At 23.7% G+C, this 18,070-nt stretch overlaps 1 protein-coding gene across 1 annotated transcript in view; it reads right to left on the bottom strand.

The window, feature by feature from the left end:
• LOC112597964 (glutamate-gated chloride channel alpha-like) overlaps window positions 1-18,070 on the bottom strand; it is an 80,091-nt gene that overhangs the window by 22,512 nt on the left and 39,509 nt on the right. The window contains exon 3 of the mRNA XM_025344235.1: window positions 5,743-5,825. Within this exon, the coding sequence (XP_025200020.1) occupies window positions 5,743-5,750 (8 nt within the window). The 5' untranslated portion in view covers window positions 5,751-5,825. The remainder of the gene's footprint in view (window positions 1-5,742; window positions 5,826-18,070) is intronic.

Genomic DNA, 18,070 nt, shown 5'->3' with positions numbered 1-18,070 from the left:
TGTATTTCAGTGTATATAAAATAAGTTATATTTTGTAGCTAAAAGTTTAATTTGTCTTTTTGTAGTTGAAAATATTTTATATTGCATATTTATTATGATTTATTATGGTTATATAATGTGTAAAAATGTGCTTATTTTTAATATAGCTAAGGGTAAGTTTATTATTTAAAAAAAACTATGCTTCAAAAATATTATGAACACTAAAGATTAACGTCTTGAAATAGTGAATACTATTATTAATTAGGTATATAATTAGTTTACCAAAAAAATACAAAAGTGTTTCAAAATCTTTGTTTTTACGCACAACTTAAATAGATAAAATTTAAAACTTTTTTTTTCATTTTTTTTTCAAATCGTTCTTGAAAATCACTTTGAAATTTAAAACCATTATTAATTTATAAAAAAAAAAATTATAGACTTACAATAAATTTTAAAATGTATAATGTTTTTTTCAATATACCATTTTTTTTTTTTTTTATGTTTGAACTTATACTTGGTTTATTTTAGATTTTGAATGATCCGTTTAATTCATTGATAGTACAATGATGTTTTGTATTTTTTTTTTTTTTATCATCATATTTTTTAGCATTAATAATGCTTCAATCTTAAATTAAGAGTGTGTTTTCTGGTAGTCAATTAGATTTGATTTATATTTTAAGGGAACAAAAAGCAAAAATGAACTGTATTTTATAAAATAATCGGGAAAGGAGGTGAAAATATCAGAAAAACAGGGATATTTATGCAACATTGATTTTCGACAAAACAGATTAGATTTTTTGTTGTAATACCAAAAAAGGAATTGAAACATTCAAAAAATATTTAAGTTAGTATTTTCTGGAAATTATATTACTTTAAAAATATGTTGACTCTATTTGTGTTATTTATAGATCTTTAAATTTTTAACTATTTTCAGTTTTTTTTTTTTTTTTGATTTATGTACGATAATATTTTTGTTTCTAAGTAAAATAATGTTAATAATTAATACTATAATATTTTTCGTAAGTTATTCTTACAGAATTTAATAAATGTAAAACTACAAAAGCATTATTGTTTACAAGCGTTTGAACTTTTAGAGTTTAAATTTTGACGATATTGAATATTAAAACATAAAATAACGATTTATTCTCCAAGAATTTTTGTGATTATATTTTAACTAAAAATTATTAACCGTAGAGGTTTAACAATTGTTATAATTATGTATGTTATTTTTTTATGTACATAATTAAATTTTCAAAAGATTCAGATGAATTTTATGTTATTATTACCAAGATTTATAAGCTAATAACAATAATATTTGGTATAATATTATAATAATTAATTATAAGATAGGTAATACGAGTATATGTTATTTTTTAGGCTAAAAAATAGTTCCACTTCATCATACCGGACTAGTATACTATTAATCGAAAATTAAGTTATAAAATATCCTGAGAAATATAGGCTGTCACTCATCTCTTTTCAAATTAACTTTTTGTATATAGCAATAATTTATCATTGAACTCAAATTTAATACATCTATTATAGTGACTTATTCAATAATAATGTATTATTGAAATCTACTATATTTTTAAACAATTTCACTGGTTTTTAATTTTAAATTTATAATTTTATGGTAAATCCTTATTGTATTAAATATAAAATTTTTTCTACTTCTCGTTCATAAATTACAATATTGGTTACAAATTAATAATTTTTTTTACCACTCATACATATTTTTAAGGTAAAAGTTTCATAATTATTGTTTAAGATAAACAGATTGAATCTGTTTCTGAATTTATTTTGTTAAATCTATAGGAATCTTGCTTGTAAGTTTCTAATTGAGTATAAGTACTGAAAATATATTCTAGTTTTTATTTTGTAACACATAAATTAATATTTTATATTTAATTGCCTGCAGTTATTCCATTGGCTTAAATAATATATTAACCAAATAAAAATGAATGTAAAATATACTTAAGATAATAATGATTAATAAGATTATTATTTTGAATAGCCAGTTGTTCGTATTATATTATTAAACATAACTGTAGAAATTTAATTTATAAATACATTGCAATATTATGTATTTTTGGTATTATAAAAATTATTACGAATGTATTAGACAGGATCTAATCATAAATAATGACTCTTTAATAATAAAAACCTTATGTATTTATAAACTTTCTACTAAATAAAACATTTTCAAATTTTATACTATTATGTTTAATATCACGTTTTTGAAACAAATAACAGTTTTCATTAGAAAAATAATAGTTATTATGCACGTTATAATTTTATATAATAAGTTTGAAACCAAATTGTTCGAGACTTATATTAAATTTATACATTTTTCATTATGATTATGATAATTTAAAAAGGGTAATCATCATTTTTCACCATAGTTTTAATTAAATAACAAAGGCCTATTAAATGAATTTCAAGGTGTTTAAACAATATTTATCAACGAAAAATATGCTATTTGTGATCTAAAAAATAAATGAATTAATGTTGACTTTAGTAGCTTTAAATAAATGTTAATGATATTCCCTTATTCCTTTTTTTTTTTTTTACTACGAGTTTAATAAACTTAAGTGTATGATAAACTATTGTTGTTTTTTTGTGTGGCTTATTAAATAGTTATATTAATAAATAATACATTTAAATTGTATAATAAATACCTATTTATATATATCACGTACAGCACACAGATATTGTATAGAGTAAGATGAATAGAGCTGCAACTTCTAAGCATTGTAAAATTTACAAATTTTTAAAAATTTTTATTTGGTTTGCATAATTATATTACAAATATTGTTAGTTTCAATAATATTTAAGCATTTTTAAAAATGTCGAACATAAACTTAAATAAAAATCCAAATTTTGAAAGTACTTAAAAATGCGATTTTCCCTCCATAAATGAGGAAAAACCATAGTAGTCTTGGGGCAAAATTGTGTGATGGTTTACTAATCTAAAATAGGAGAATTATTAATTGGTAATACACAATATCCTTGACAAAATTTTTATAATAATAAATTAATCCTTTTTTTATACAATAATTATATCATTAATTTACTTATTAAATACAAGCATCATGGGCGTTTTCACATAGCGAGGAAATATGAAGCAAAGAATTATTTTAGGTACTGTTAGAGTGATTATTATGCTTAATTGATATTTAGTGTTGATAAATATTTATTTTTTTGAGTAATTATCATTTATTGATAGCTTGCATAATGCTTGATATCAGTTTTTTACTAATAATAGACTGGTGTATGGTATACGGTTTTGTCCCATAGTTGATGTCTTTAAATAAATAATAATTTAGTAAAAAGTATAAGTAATATTCCTCCAAATTATATCATTAAGTAATCTTTACTTAATTTTTTGTAATTTGACACAGTTTTCTTTTACATCAAACAAACTGAAGTATAAACATTATTAATTATAATGAAAATGAAATAGTCATTATACATATTTTATGATAATAGGAAGTTTAATGAGTTTAATAGTTTTTGATAATAATAAACATACGGCCATGGATAAATAAACGTCAATCATTTATTTTCTATCTTCTCAATGTTCAGAAAATCATATCATATAATTTTGCCTTTCATACGGAACAACCTCGCTTTCCACTACACACAATGTATCTGAGTTTTATCTGTTAGTAATTGTAATATGTAACAAAATATAGATAAAAATACAATATAAAGGTTTTCAGTATAATATGCGTATATTTTTATTAAAAAGTTTGTCTTTCAACATTAAATACTAATTTTTCGTTAATTTTAGAATCTAAGATGAGCGAAGTTTGAGTAATAAATATTAGTATTACGATAATGTGTTTGGATAGAAGAATAAAATTAAGCACTTAAAAGTTTCATTTATAGAATGTAGTTCTAAAGGAGATCCATTTAAGTGTCTATATTCATTATTTCAGTCTTTTTTCTAAGTTTTTTTTTTTTTTTGAACGACTACATACAATTTTAATTTAACACTCTAAGACAGAATATTTTTTGGAGTAATTCGATACATAAAAATCGAATTTCAAATGAGCAGTCAACTATTGAATTTATTGTAAAGTTATATAACTAAACATTTTTAAAAATGTATTAACTTAGATGAGCGGAGTATTAGAGCAATATTTTACAAAGAACCCTTATGCTATTTTATACCATTCATTTAAATTTGAAATACTTATAATTAATTTTATAACAGCTTGTTTTGAAAATTTATTTATTGAAATATTCCAAAAAATATTTTGCTTCGTAATAAAAAATTATAATATGTTTTAATTCAAAAATAAAAACATTGAAAATGATTATGATAAAAAAAGTTTTAGTAAAAATTCTGTTTTGTAATGATATAAAAATGTATTTAAATTCTTATTAAATGATTTGTTAAATTAGTTACTAAGACTTGACATTTTGATATATGATTATTCACGTAACACGTACGACTGTAAAATATATTATAATTATTCAATGAATTTAAAGACGTTACACAAGAAAATAAATTATAAGTCAAATTCTACTTAGAATTGTTTTTCTAATAATATGCGATGATTTATTATTGCTTTTAAGTGTAATAACATAATAAGTCACTAATTACTTTTTACTGACCGTGTTATTATTATGATTATTTTAATTTTAAGTTCCATGTAATTATTTTTACAGTCAGAACATTTTTTATTTGTATTACCTACTTGAAACATTTCAATTAATCAAAATATATATCTACTTATATCAAATACATATGAATATTAACTTTTTGTATTGGATTTTATTGCAAACTATTCTAATACATATATTATAAGTTTTAATTATAGATTTATCATTTATTCATTATTCAATAATAATTTTAAATAGCGGTTGTATACTTTAATGGTTTATAAGTTGTTATTAATAGATAATTTGATTGATCTTTATTTATAGTTCGTAGATATAAATAAAATAAATGAATTACTAACGACAAAAATAATAAATATATTTTATATAAATTATTACAACTATTGTGGATTTAGTAATATTATATTATTAGTATATAATATACTATATAGTCTTGTTAGTATTTCGCCATTGATTTACATTTAAATTTATACAGTTTATAGCAATATCACTAACTACTTAATGTATATAAATTAAATTTTATTTTAATTAAATTTATAAGTAGTTAAGTTACAACTGTAACTATGAACTGTTATAAAATAAAAAATTTCAAATAAAAATAAAATGAGTTTATGGAAGTTTTAAAAATCTTTGCGTGAGGGCGTTGTGGTTTCGAACAGTACAAAATAGCTAATCAATAGTATTTATTGTAAACCAAAAGCAATAGAATATTAAGTTGTCTTTTACATATAATTTTATCAACATCATTGTTTCCAACAATTTTGGTAATATAGTTTAGAGTTGGATCGAGACGGTCTTTTTATATTTCTCCAAGTCGTGCACCCCACAAACTGTACAAAGTTATATACTTATAAGGGTGGAAGTTATCAAATAATTATTTGTGTCACGTTTCGTTAAAGAGTTTCTCGTCTATTGTTTTTGAACATCAGATGTTTATAACACAACCAAAATAAAGTGTATTTGAAAGAATAATGTAAAAAATAAAAAAAAGAAGAAGTAAAAATTATTTCGTTGGTTTTCTATACAGTATACGGTTATGCTAGGTGCGTACCTGTATTATAGTGTACCCACCCGTTCTTCCCCCTCACACATACAGACAACCGAAAGGTTTATCACTAAAAGCATTTTGCTTACCTTTTCATAAAGTCCGATCCGACTACAACGTCACAATCGATACGTGTCCATTTACTAATAAATAGTTACATCCATGCGGTCACCTGGAACAAAAAAAGTCACAATTCGAATAATGTATTACCATCACTTGATACTCGGATGTTTCCCACGAATCAATCCATTAAGAGCATAATGTAATAGGCGTATTATAAATGGTTTCTATCATTTATATCAATACTTGTGTGTTATTTTTGTTTTTATTTCTTCAATTTATTCGTACCTTTCTAAATGCAAATGCGTGTCAACATGTCATATTTATTCATTTAATATGTCATATATTTGTTAATTAACATAGTTCGTCAATAAAAGCTATTAGACGTGATTCCGGTTTAATAAAAGCATACCACTAATTTGTTGTAGTTTATAAGTGATTAATTTTTTATTTACACAAATGTGTAGACCAGTAGTTAAGTGTACCTACTTATTTATAATAATTATAAATGTGCGTAAAATAGTATAATATTCTAATTCGTTTAAAACTATTTTCGCGGAGAAGTAACTTTTTATTTAACATAGTCTCAGTTGATTATGTAGACAACTGATAATTTTTATAATTACGAAATTTAAATTTAATTTTAAATTTTGAGATATTAAGTTTTTGTTTTGTGTATACATGATTTATATTTAATAGAAAAAATACATAAATTTTAAATTTTGAAGGAAGTTAAAAATAAAATCTAGAAGTTAAATTTAGAAGGTCAAAAGTTATAAATTCTCAGTAATTTTGTATATAACAGAAAAAAAAAATTAAGAAAAACAAAAATTTATATCCGAAACCAATGTTGGACAAAATCGATTTTTTTTCTTTGTTTAACTTAAAAACAAATAATTTATTATGAATACTTGATATTTCTTCGAATTATTTAGATACGAATTTTTCTGTAAATAATAATATTTTTTCAAAATGTATATCATTTTTAAATTATTAATAGCAATGCATTTATTAGATAATAGGTTGATAGACCGTTTCTGCTTAGAATTTTTTTTTTTACTTAATGATTTTTCATTAAGTTTAAATTTAACATATACATTACAATGACCTACACAATATCAAGTTACACGCGCAACTCGCAATTCCTGTGTATAACGCCAAAGGAGCGGTTACATACTTCCCTCATTTTTAATATACTTTTAGTTTGACTCCAGCAGTGTGCTTTTGTTTTCAATTTTTTTTATAAATACTTTGTAATACTAGAAAATAGTTTCAATTATACACGTTTAGGTATATAACTTAATGTGTTTTTTTCTAAAATTAGTATATAACTAATCAGTATCATATTAACTTATTGTGCTTAAGTGGTATAGATTGTAGATTGCACTTAAAGTACATCATTAGGTGTGTTCAACTACCGTGAAAAATTTTATCTTAGAAATACCATCGTTATTTTCTAGAAATGCTATTTTAAGAGTATTGATTTTATACAATGGTATTTAAAATAATAATTATTGATATAAGTAATACGTATTATTGTTTTGATTAAATAATTTATTTTAATAAATATGGGTTTAATTAAAAAGAAATTTAAAAATAATTTTAATATTGAATATAAAATATAAATATATGTTTATTGAATGTACTATTTTTATTATTATATTTTTATTGAATAGTTTAATATTTTGAAAAGTACCTTAACGATCTATCAAGGAAAATAATATTAAATGTAAATGTTTCTAATAACTAATAAGTATTTTATTCAATTATTTTTATTAATGTTTAAAATAGTTTACAAATATTTTAAAAAGTTATTTAGTGAAAAAAGTATTCTTTATTATTATCTAGATGACACTTGTATAAATAATATTTCGAGGAAAAGAATTTAACAACCTAGCATTTTTTAATGATTTCGAGAATATTATAATAAGTTATGATAATGTGATAAATTTTACAGCCAAATTATACAAACAATATCCATTCAATGTTTTAGTATAATACTATAATGTTTTTTCTTATGCGCAGAAAAGAACCTGTAATATGTTAAACTTGCGGAGAACTTCTCACAGTCAAGCACCTCCTGGTCAACTGTCGTAATCTTATAAATAGCCGAAAAAGTCTAGAATTGCCCGAAAATCTCTTTGAAGCCCTCAGTCCAACCTATGACAATACCAATAAAATAATCTCATTTTTAAAACAAATTAATATGTACAACTTAAGGACCTATTATACTATTTATTGTAATCTAAAACAAACAGATATATACAATCTAATTTTAGGAACCATTGTATTAATATATTATGTACTAAACCAAATACTTTCATTTTTTGTTGTAAGCTAATAACCTTAGTATTTGAAGCTGTACCATAAATAAAAAATAAAAAATAAAAAAATATTATGTTTTTTATAAGTCCAGTATTATAAATTATCTACATATATGAAACAGTAATGTTATTATATAATATGGGATAATATAAATAACTACACAATAAATCTGTTTATGTTATTTTTTAATTTTCTTGTTACTCTTCACAAAAAATTCTTACCCAGTTTCAGGTTATTTATAATATTATGAGATTATTTTATCGTTTATGCTACGAATCATAATAATAAAAATAACACGAATAATGAATCAATTTGATATTTTAATGTCGTGTTGTATTTAAAAAAAAAAAAAAAAAAATAATATTTTTTGCTCAATATGTTATTACAACTATTTGAATTTGGATTACTTGTGGCTTAGACTTTTCATATTTTGTTTTTTATCATAACTATAAGAGGGTTTCAGTAAAAATATTAATCCACGACATTGATGTAGCCATATTGCCTATCCACATTGCCGTGTTACTAAAATTGTATAATAATTTAAATGTAAAAAAAATATAAATCTACTAATTTATTATTGTAGCAACAACGATTTTTATTTTATACAATATGGATATGTATGCTGCAATATAAATTATTATGTTACTATGATGGGAGGTACTTAAGCAATACAATTTTAAACAGAAAATGTTTCTATACTCAATACAAATTTATTATATTCAAGAACTAGTATATCAACATAAACTTTTCGTTATTTCATTTCACGAAATATTTAATTTTTGAATTTATTAAAATAATTGAAACTCTTTGTATTAATTATAAAGATTAATGAATATTAAATCATTATTACATTCGCCGTTGTACATACGATGATAGCACAATAATTATTCTACTCATTTAGAAAATGATCGATATGGTTATCCTATGGTAATTATTCTGCAGTTAATTTATAAGGCGTGCATTAAGTTCGCTAAAAACTCAATTTTTTTCTATTAATTATCGTAAAAAAGTTTTGTTTTTGGTTTTCATAAGATCAGTTGTTATTTCTGATATTAGTATCAATATCAGTGATAGTTTATGCTTAAAAATAAGTAATTTTAAATTAACCTATGCAAATTTTAATGATCTGCTTTACATATAATTACTTAATATCAATATATTTTTAAAAACCTTTAAAATTTTAAAATAATTTAAGTGTATTTATTATTAAGAAATTTTAAGTTAAATATTCATGAACTAAAGAGAAAAATATATTCAAAATAAATTAGTTTATACGGCAATTAAAATTACAAAGTACTCGTATAATAATAAAACTATTTAGTACCTACCCATATGAGATTTTTGATAAGACGTCAGAGCTACAATTTTCACTTTAATATTCATGAAAATGACTTCCCCATTGAGTTTAACCTCTGCAAATTTTGTGCTACATAGTGTATGATATAGATTGGTAGTATTTCTAGGTCAGACTTTGCCGAATAAAATTTATTACTATTTTACATCTTTACATCAGTTTGGCCTACAAACTAACAATGTGGACTAATATCAACATTTATCATTATTATTACCGTCAATAATCTACCATAGTTTCACCTTCTAGTTTGCAAGTTGTCTTTTCACCGTCCGATATTTGAAGGTTGCCTACAAGAAACAAGGCAATTGCGTACACTGTTGTAAAAAATGTATGCAATAGTGAAGAATGTCAAGTTTTTATGATTAATATATTTTAAATGAAAACAGATTATGCGATGCATGTAAAAAATACTGGGAAATAAAATACAAAAAACTTAATACTAATATTAATTTTTCAATACACAATAATATTATTCGGATTTTGAAAAGTCAATATTGTTGCAGTTTATTTAGTTTTGTTCAAATGTTTTATTTTATTTTTTTGACTCACTCATATTTATTATTTTAAGTTTTATTTAACATGCCTACGAAAAAAAGTATTATCAATAGTCATAACATTTCAGATGCATCATCTTTGTTAAAATTTTATTTTCCCATATGTATAAAATGTTTTCATAGTATCTTTAGTGTATGGGGAAATGAGATTTAAGAATAAAACTGACAATGACAAATAGGTTATGTAGAACATGCAGATAAAAGTATTAGACGACGACAAACCATGTTCCTAAGAATATTTAAATCCTGTGAATGTAAATTCTAAGTAAACCATCAGAGTTTTTATACCAGGATAAAAAATAAAAACCATTGTTATTGGATAGAACTGAAGAAACTTATCGAAAAATCCTGGATGGGAGTGCAATTGCGATAAAACCGGCAATGAACGAAATGTGAAAACATATAGTTATATACATGCCCGATGAATCATGTCTTGTATCCCGGTGCGAAATATATACATTTATAATCAAACGCAGTCGAAAATTTTACATTTTAGTACAATATAATAATAATTTAGTCAAATCGATAGAAATGTCATCATTTATCTTAAGCTATGTTGAACTAACTGAACACATTTAGCATATGCACACATGTGCATGTCTATAGAAAACTATAAAAAAAGCGATCGTAAGTCCATGAAAAATTAAATAAAAAAAAAAAGAAACGTATTCAAATTATTGCGGTTCTAATTTTGTTGCGAAATATTATGCATAGATAATATATTTGACGAGACAATAAACTTAACGATTAGTCTAGGTCACTTAGAAAATATATTGTAAATTTAGTTATAAAATACCTAATGCCAATTTGTTATTATATAACTTCATTGTTCATGATTTATTATAAAAATTATTAATCATACAATTACTATTATATTATAAATGTCCATATTGTGATAAAAAATTCAGCAGTGAGAACTGAAATTGTAGTCGTTTTGGTTAAGTCAAAATTGACAAACCGAAAAAAATTCGTTAATTTATGTCAGGTTTATATAAATATAAAAAAATTAAAAATACAAATAAAACAACGATAAAAATATAAATATGAAATTACTTGACCAGACGCCTTATGATGTATATTATATACTGTACAGATATATTATTTTATGTTCGTTTTCACTCGATCGTTGTGCCCGTATGTGTACGTGTACGTGTGTGTGTGTGTGCCAGCGTGCACGTGACTTGTACGCTATTGCTATCGATTGAAGTTTTAGCATTTTCACGGCGACCACGAAAAGAGGTTTGCCTGGGGAGTAGAGTGATGGTGAGGGTTGTGCGACAGAAATTGGCAAACGAACGGCACGCAAGACGATCGTAAAAAAGGCGCCCTCACGACGACAACGACCGGTTCTCGTCTAGCCGATTGGGGCGGCGACCCTCACAGACTAATCGACCGACGTTTCTTACAGTGTTGTGTAGTGGCGACGGCCGTATAAATTTTATTATCAGCCGCTTATTGGTGCGTTTCGTATAATACGGAGCCATTCTCTAATGTCGAATCGGGTGATTATGTATCGTGATTTTTTTATGTACAGAAGCCTAGAAATTTATGATTTTTAAGTATTTAAAAAATTACCCAAATTAAAAGTAATACAAAAGTGTTTAATGAGTTAGATACATATTTTTAATGCAGTAAATAAAAGCTTTATGTCAAGAAATGGCAGCAAATAGTTCAAAAACCAATGCGCGTGTATTAAGGTCGATAAATTAAATTCGTTAAATATTCAACAATATCTAACGATTGACGATGTCAGACGTGAACTCTTCAAAGTTCAAAGCTTTTGTGTTTCTTAAGATTTATGGAAATTAAGTCAACTGACAACTATTGAATTCATGAAATAAGTGTAAATATTAGATACTTATACGAAACGTTATGATGGTCCTGAAAAGTAAAAAATAATCTTTCCTGATTAAAACTATCGAAATGAAAATATATAATATTCTTCCATATTATTTTTTTATTATTAATTTTTATTTTTTAGATAAGTGTTTAAGTTGACGGTAAATCGACTTTTACAAAATTAGTTCTGTCAGGCTCATGTTTTATCTGTTAGTAAAATTATATAGTATAAATATCTGATAACAATGTTGAATACGAAGCATACAATAATATTATAATTTTGATAGCTTTAGATAGTTGTAATGAATGAAGAATCGTAATCCAAAACATTGATCATGATGAGCGATTAATTTTAAGATACTAATTTTCGTGCGTTTTGTTAAGTGTGCGCAACGTGATTGAAGTAATAAATGACCATTAGTATTGAGAGATGGCTATCCCCGTTAAGGCCGTCTAGACGTCCAAAGATAAGAACTTAAAACGACTACGACGTGACGCCTAGCAGATGATCCGTAATACTTATTCGATAGATAACCGAAACGGTAATAGTATAGTAGGTATTGATTAGTAACATTATTATTATTATTATAATTATTATGATAATACTCTATTAATTTACGTATTGAATACGGTTATTGTGTATCCATTAATATCTAATTACCTAATTGAATTATTCACCTACAATCTACATAACATATTGCCATAATAACAACAATAATAATATGTTACATAATTAAGTGCAATATGTTCTATTTTTTCTTCAGATATTTTAAAATGTTCGTGCTTTCTGGTTTACATTTATTATTTTATTTAATTACATTTTTGTTTATTTTATGTACTCTCCACTCACCTATAATTTTATAAAAATCTTACTGAGCATTTTTTATTTTCATCATTTTATATGACTTATTATTTTTGTGTTTTCACTTGTAAATTAATGATTATAAAAGATAGCTGTAATTTCCTGTAATCTACCAAAATTCAAGAAAAAAAGCCAGAATACATATACTGTATAATGAACCATAGTATACATTACAGTTTTAGAATTCGACTAAAAAAAGCGCATAATTAAATGGACTTAAAATAGGTGAACTATGTAGTTATATAAAATACTTATGAGTTAGATTAATACAAGTTTTTAGGCGCACTTTAAAACTGTTATAATTAAACTACTTGTATTAAAAGTCGGATACATAGGCACAGGCGTATTCTACTTATGGTACACAATTTTCACGTTTAATCACATAACGCATTCTGAAGTTGAATTTAAATTCTATTTCCACGAGTGAATACGATAACTATAATTATTTTCGAATTAGACAAATTATAGGTTATTAATCTGAGATCATACGAGTAACTTCAGCCAACAAAAATACTATAGAACAGTATAGCCTGAAATAAATGTACATATTATTTATAAATTTACTATTTTTTCTTAAACTGAAGACTAGTTAATAGATATAGATATAGACATATAGTAAAATCATCAATTTAGTAATTATTAAGACGATTACAAAAAATAAGAGTAAAATTAAGTTACATTAACATATATTGAATAATTTTGTATTAAAATTGAAGACCAAATCCTTTTTTATAGTAAATCATTATAAGTATTACTTAATGTACACGCAGAATGTGAAATAGAAAATGTTTTTTTTAAAGAATTTAACTAGGATACGAGGAATTTTATGGTTGCCTTCACTTCGGTATAATATTGACAGTTCATAATAATAAATCTTTATAAAGTTAATTTTTTTTTTATTCATTATATTTACAGTTAAAGCTTAAATAATAATATATACAAGTAGGAGGACTAAAATAAAGAAGCTTATCAAGGAATATAGTTTTATTGAAAAATAGGGGGGCGACGGATAGAGTGATCGTTGAAGGAGAAAACGTTATGAGATTGTTAAATAGACGAGACATCACTTCATCAATTATAACAAATAGAAGATTTTTATTAAGGTCAATCATCCTTACCTTAAATATTTTAATGATTTAGAAATTGCTTATGTGAATTTTAATTTAGACTTATGATTATATTTTTTAAAAATCCCCTGTTTTACTAATTTACAGAAAAAAGAAAAAAAATTCACTGGCAAAAAAATAAGTTGGAATCTTTACAGGACACTTCTCAAACTGAATTAATTGTAAATATCTATGGCTATTGATTATACTTTAAAAATTCAAAATCAAAATTTTAATAAATTCATGGTTAAAAGATGAAATTAATTTCTGGATGTATAGCGAATAACTCGGCATATTAAAAATTCTATTCTACAATAATTACTTAATTATGTAAATATTTGAACTAGAATTATTTATTTAAATTTAAACAATAAAACACACAGTGCACAAGTATTATATATATAAACAGTAAGGATTTCAAATATTAATGTTTAAGAAGTGTGTGCATAATTCTTATTTCACTAGAGAAATGTTGGTTTTTATAATACTGATATCATGTCAATTTATATTATGCTCTTATAAATAGATAGATCACAATTTAATATTTTATGGGTGCATTAATATTTATGTACCTAATTTAATAGTATGTATTCACATATTTCACTTATTACTTATTTTTTAATTTTAATAATACATTTATACATTTGTACGTAAAGCACTGTTAATCATTTAAAAGCTGTGATATTTCATAGTTTATATAGTTAGTAAAAATAGTGTTCACTAATGAAACAAGTAATAATACACGATTGTTGTCTAAATGTAATTTTCAGAGTACTTACACAAGATGCGTACTCAGTTTCGTAATTACCTAAATACTGGCTTGATAAATGTTATTAAATTAGTTCTTATAATCTGTTTATTATAAAATGTACCTACTACTCACATTAATAATTTTGAAATTTTGTGAAGGTTATTTCAAGTTACAGTATTTACAGATTTTATGTTGGTAGGTATCTACATTTTTTACTCTGTAAATTAAATTATTTTTGTTAATTTTTAACTATATAAAAAAAAAACCCAATAAAATTCAAGTTTGTTTCGATACGCATATCACGATATGTTATATTTGTGATATTTTATAAATTTAGCATAAAATGATTAAAATATAAATGTCAGTTAAAGAAACAAAATATGTTAACAAATAACTGAAGACAGTTTAGTTATTCGTTAACATATTTTTGGTCGTTTTTTTATATTTTCATTGTGATACTTAGAAAGAGTATTACTCTTTTAAATATTTAAAGTGATAAGTGTATTCTATTGATAATTTATATTTTGCCACAATAATGTTTGTATTCATTTATGAATATAATTTTAACTAAAAATAAAATTCCTTTAAAAAAATCGATTTATATATTTAATTTATATTGATCAATAACTATATTACTTTAAAATAATATATGGTTAAAAACTTACCTATATTAATATATGATACATAGACATATATGTATACATAGACTAACAAAAATACATTTTAATTCCGACCCTTTTTCTTAAAAACATTGACAATATTCGACTACAAAATATTATTATAAACTATTTTAATCGGGTTTCAGTTGAAAAATAATTTTTTTTTTAATGTAGTAACATTATTTAGTGTTTTCTCATGTGCCGTTTGCTTCTTTTTATTATAATATACTTTTATTGTTATATTTATGTCATACTTATGTACGTGATGTAAATACTAAAAAAAAAAAACCAATTTGAAATACTATTAAAGCTTTAAGGTTTTGTAACACATGAGGGCAATAAATTATTAACAAGTTTAGTTAGTATTTAAACATTTTATGTCACAATTTTCAATTATTTACAAAAATAAATCCATTATTTTTTTCTTGTATAGTTATAAACATTTAAACTTAGACAAAATTTTAAAAATAAAATACATTAAGGTTGATGGTTTATACAGTCTAAAACTGAAAAAAGTATAGAAACATTTGTATAGTTATTATTTTATGAATACTAGGCTAAGTATTGGTAATTAATATTTTTTAAATTTAAATTTGATAAATATTATTAAACTATTTTATTAAAACAGAAATGTATACGTACTTTATGGTAATTGATAACCAAACTTTACATATATATAATTTAGTCATCAGGAAGCTTTTAAATTGAATTCTTCCGTACAACGAAAAATTGAATCAAAACATGTAATATAATTTATTATTATTGTACATAAAATAATATACAAGTGTAGCAGTTATTATTGATAGGTTGTAAAGCAAAGTTATTACAAGGATCACTGGTTTAGTGAAACTGCTACCGACAATTTTGATCATAACTTAGAACCATTGATTTTATAAAAGTCTATTATGAAATAAATTATAGGACGTTACTAATGAGGTCGATGGAGGGGAATTAGAATTATAAGCCACGTGTTATTGATGGTATTGAAATTGGGATCGTTAAATTGTATGCAAACACGTATTCAAAAAATAATATTGGTTCATGAAATAAAATAACTAAACATTTGTATCGCTTATTTTAAGTTATAATATTGAAATATTTATCATATATTAAAATTATAATAAAGTAATATTTAAAATTTAAATACAACATTCATCCTCAGTATAATTTGAAAAATCTAGTTATAACTTTTTCAACGTAGAAGTCATAGTTTGTGTAAGTATTTACCAGATAAAAACTATATTACCTATTTTTTTCCATATTATTCTATAGATACGTCATTAAGCTACTATAATATAAAGAATGATCGTATCTGCTATTGTAGGTAGTTGTTATAGGCATCCAAAAGAACTAAAATACTGTGAATATTTGGAAAAAATTCCAATGGAATATAGTTTATCGAGCATAATAACTATGATATTATCAAAAAAGTATTTGAAATTAAGCCTTATAAAAATCACGAAGGTTTTGTAAGTTACAAGTTATAAATAACATAATATTAATAAGTTAATAACAACGGTACACGATATAACAATTATAAGTATACAAATTAATCTCACGCGGCTATGTCGAAAAATATATTTTTTTCAGAGGGGTTTTAACTATTTAACGTGCCTGGTACGTCTTACTATTCTACCAGTTATCTCATCATTGTGCAACACGCCTCCTTTTAATATTTACTCATGGGCCGTCGGTGTAGTGACTACAGTCACTTTATCAGTACTTAGTATACTATTGCCGCAGTCTTTTTCATGCATATTCAACTTGGCATATTTCAGTATCCACCATACTTGCAAATAATATCGTACAGGTAGGAGGTAATATATAATTGGTGTATGCAGAGTTGTACAAAATATCTCACAAAACATATTTGTATCCAATGATTTTTGTTATAATAACTACAACCGGAATAATTAAACAGTTATATACATACATCTGTTTTTATAAAATTATGTATAGGTATTATTATCATTATTTATTTATACGCCAAACTGCAATTTTCAAGAATACAATTATAGGGTAATTCAAAAAACAAAATAGCAGTTGTTCATGGTTATTTTAAATGCTAATACAGTTAATTTCTGAAAATTAAATAAGAAAAAAATCATGATGTGACCTTGAGTTCCAAAATTTTACAGTTAATTGCCTTTGCTTAATATTTATTGGAATGTGTAATTATTTAAAAAACTTATCATATGGTGTACAGATTAGTTTAGGTGTATAAATTGTGTTTATACTCGTATGAGGATGGATTGAAAATGGTATGGAAAGGGATGTTATTTCTAAAATAGAAGGAAGGGACCCCCCCCACATATCTTCTGATCATCCATACCATATTTAATAATAAATTCTAAATTGTATTAATAAACTTGTAATAACATGTAATATGTTGATACATTTTAAATATAATAGATGAAAAAAAAGAAAAAAGAGTCAATAGATTCAAAAACTACTGAACCGTTTTCAATAAAAGTTACATCAGTAGATTTTTTATACTCGGGAAGAAATATTGTAGTTTCGTATTTCAACTGCTATTGGTCGCTATATGATTGTTCACATACGAATTTTATTTCAGCTTATTTAAATCAAATATTTTTTTTTGTTTATATACAGGGTTTCCATTGGTTACAGATAATAAAACAGTTATTGTGATTGGATATAATAATTTTATCATTTAAACTAATAGCTATTCTATACGAATTAAAAATTGAGTAACAGCTATTATTTACAAAAATCAAAAGGAGATAATGATTGACCCATTTTATTTCGATAACGGCAATTATTTCGATTTGCAGCGGTCAGTTGGAAACGATTTTAATTACCTTTGATGGTATAAAATAATATTATTATCTCATACGACGTAATATATTATATTTTATTCTATAACGAACTATAATGGAAGGGAGG

The sequence above is a fragment of the Melanaphis sacchari genome, unplaced genomic scaffold (assembly GCF_002803265.2).
Source record: "Melanaphis sacchari strain LSU unplaced genomic scaffold, SCAv2.0 Contig44_pilon_pilon, whole genome shotgun sequence".
In the NCBI taxonomy this organism is placed as follows: Eukaryota; Metazoa; Arthropoda; class Insecta; order Hemiptera; family Aphididae; genus Melanaphis; species Melanaphis sacchari.
Note: the sequence above shows the minus strand (reverse complement) of the source record. Positions and strands in the feature narration are given on the sequence as shown.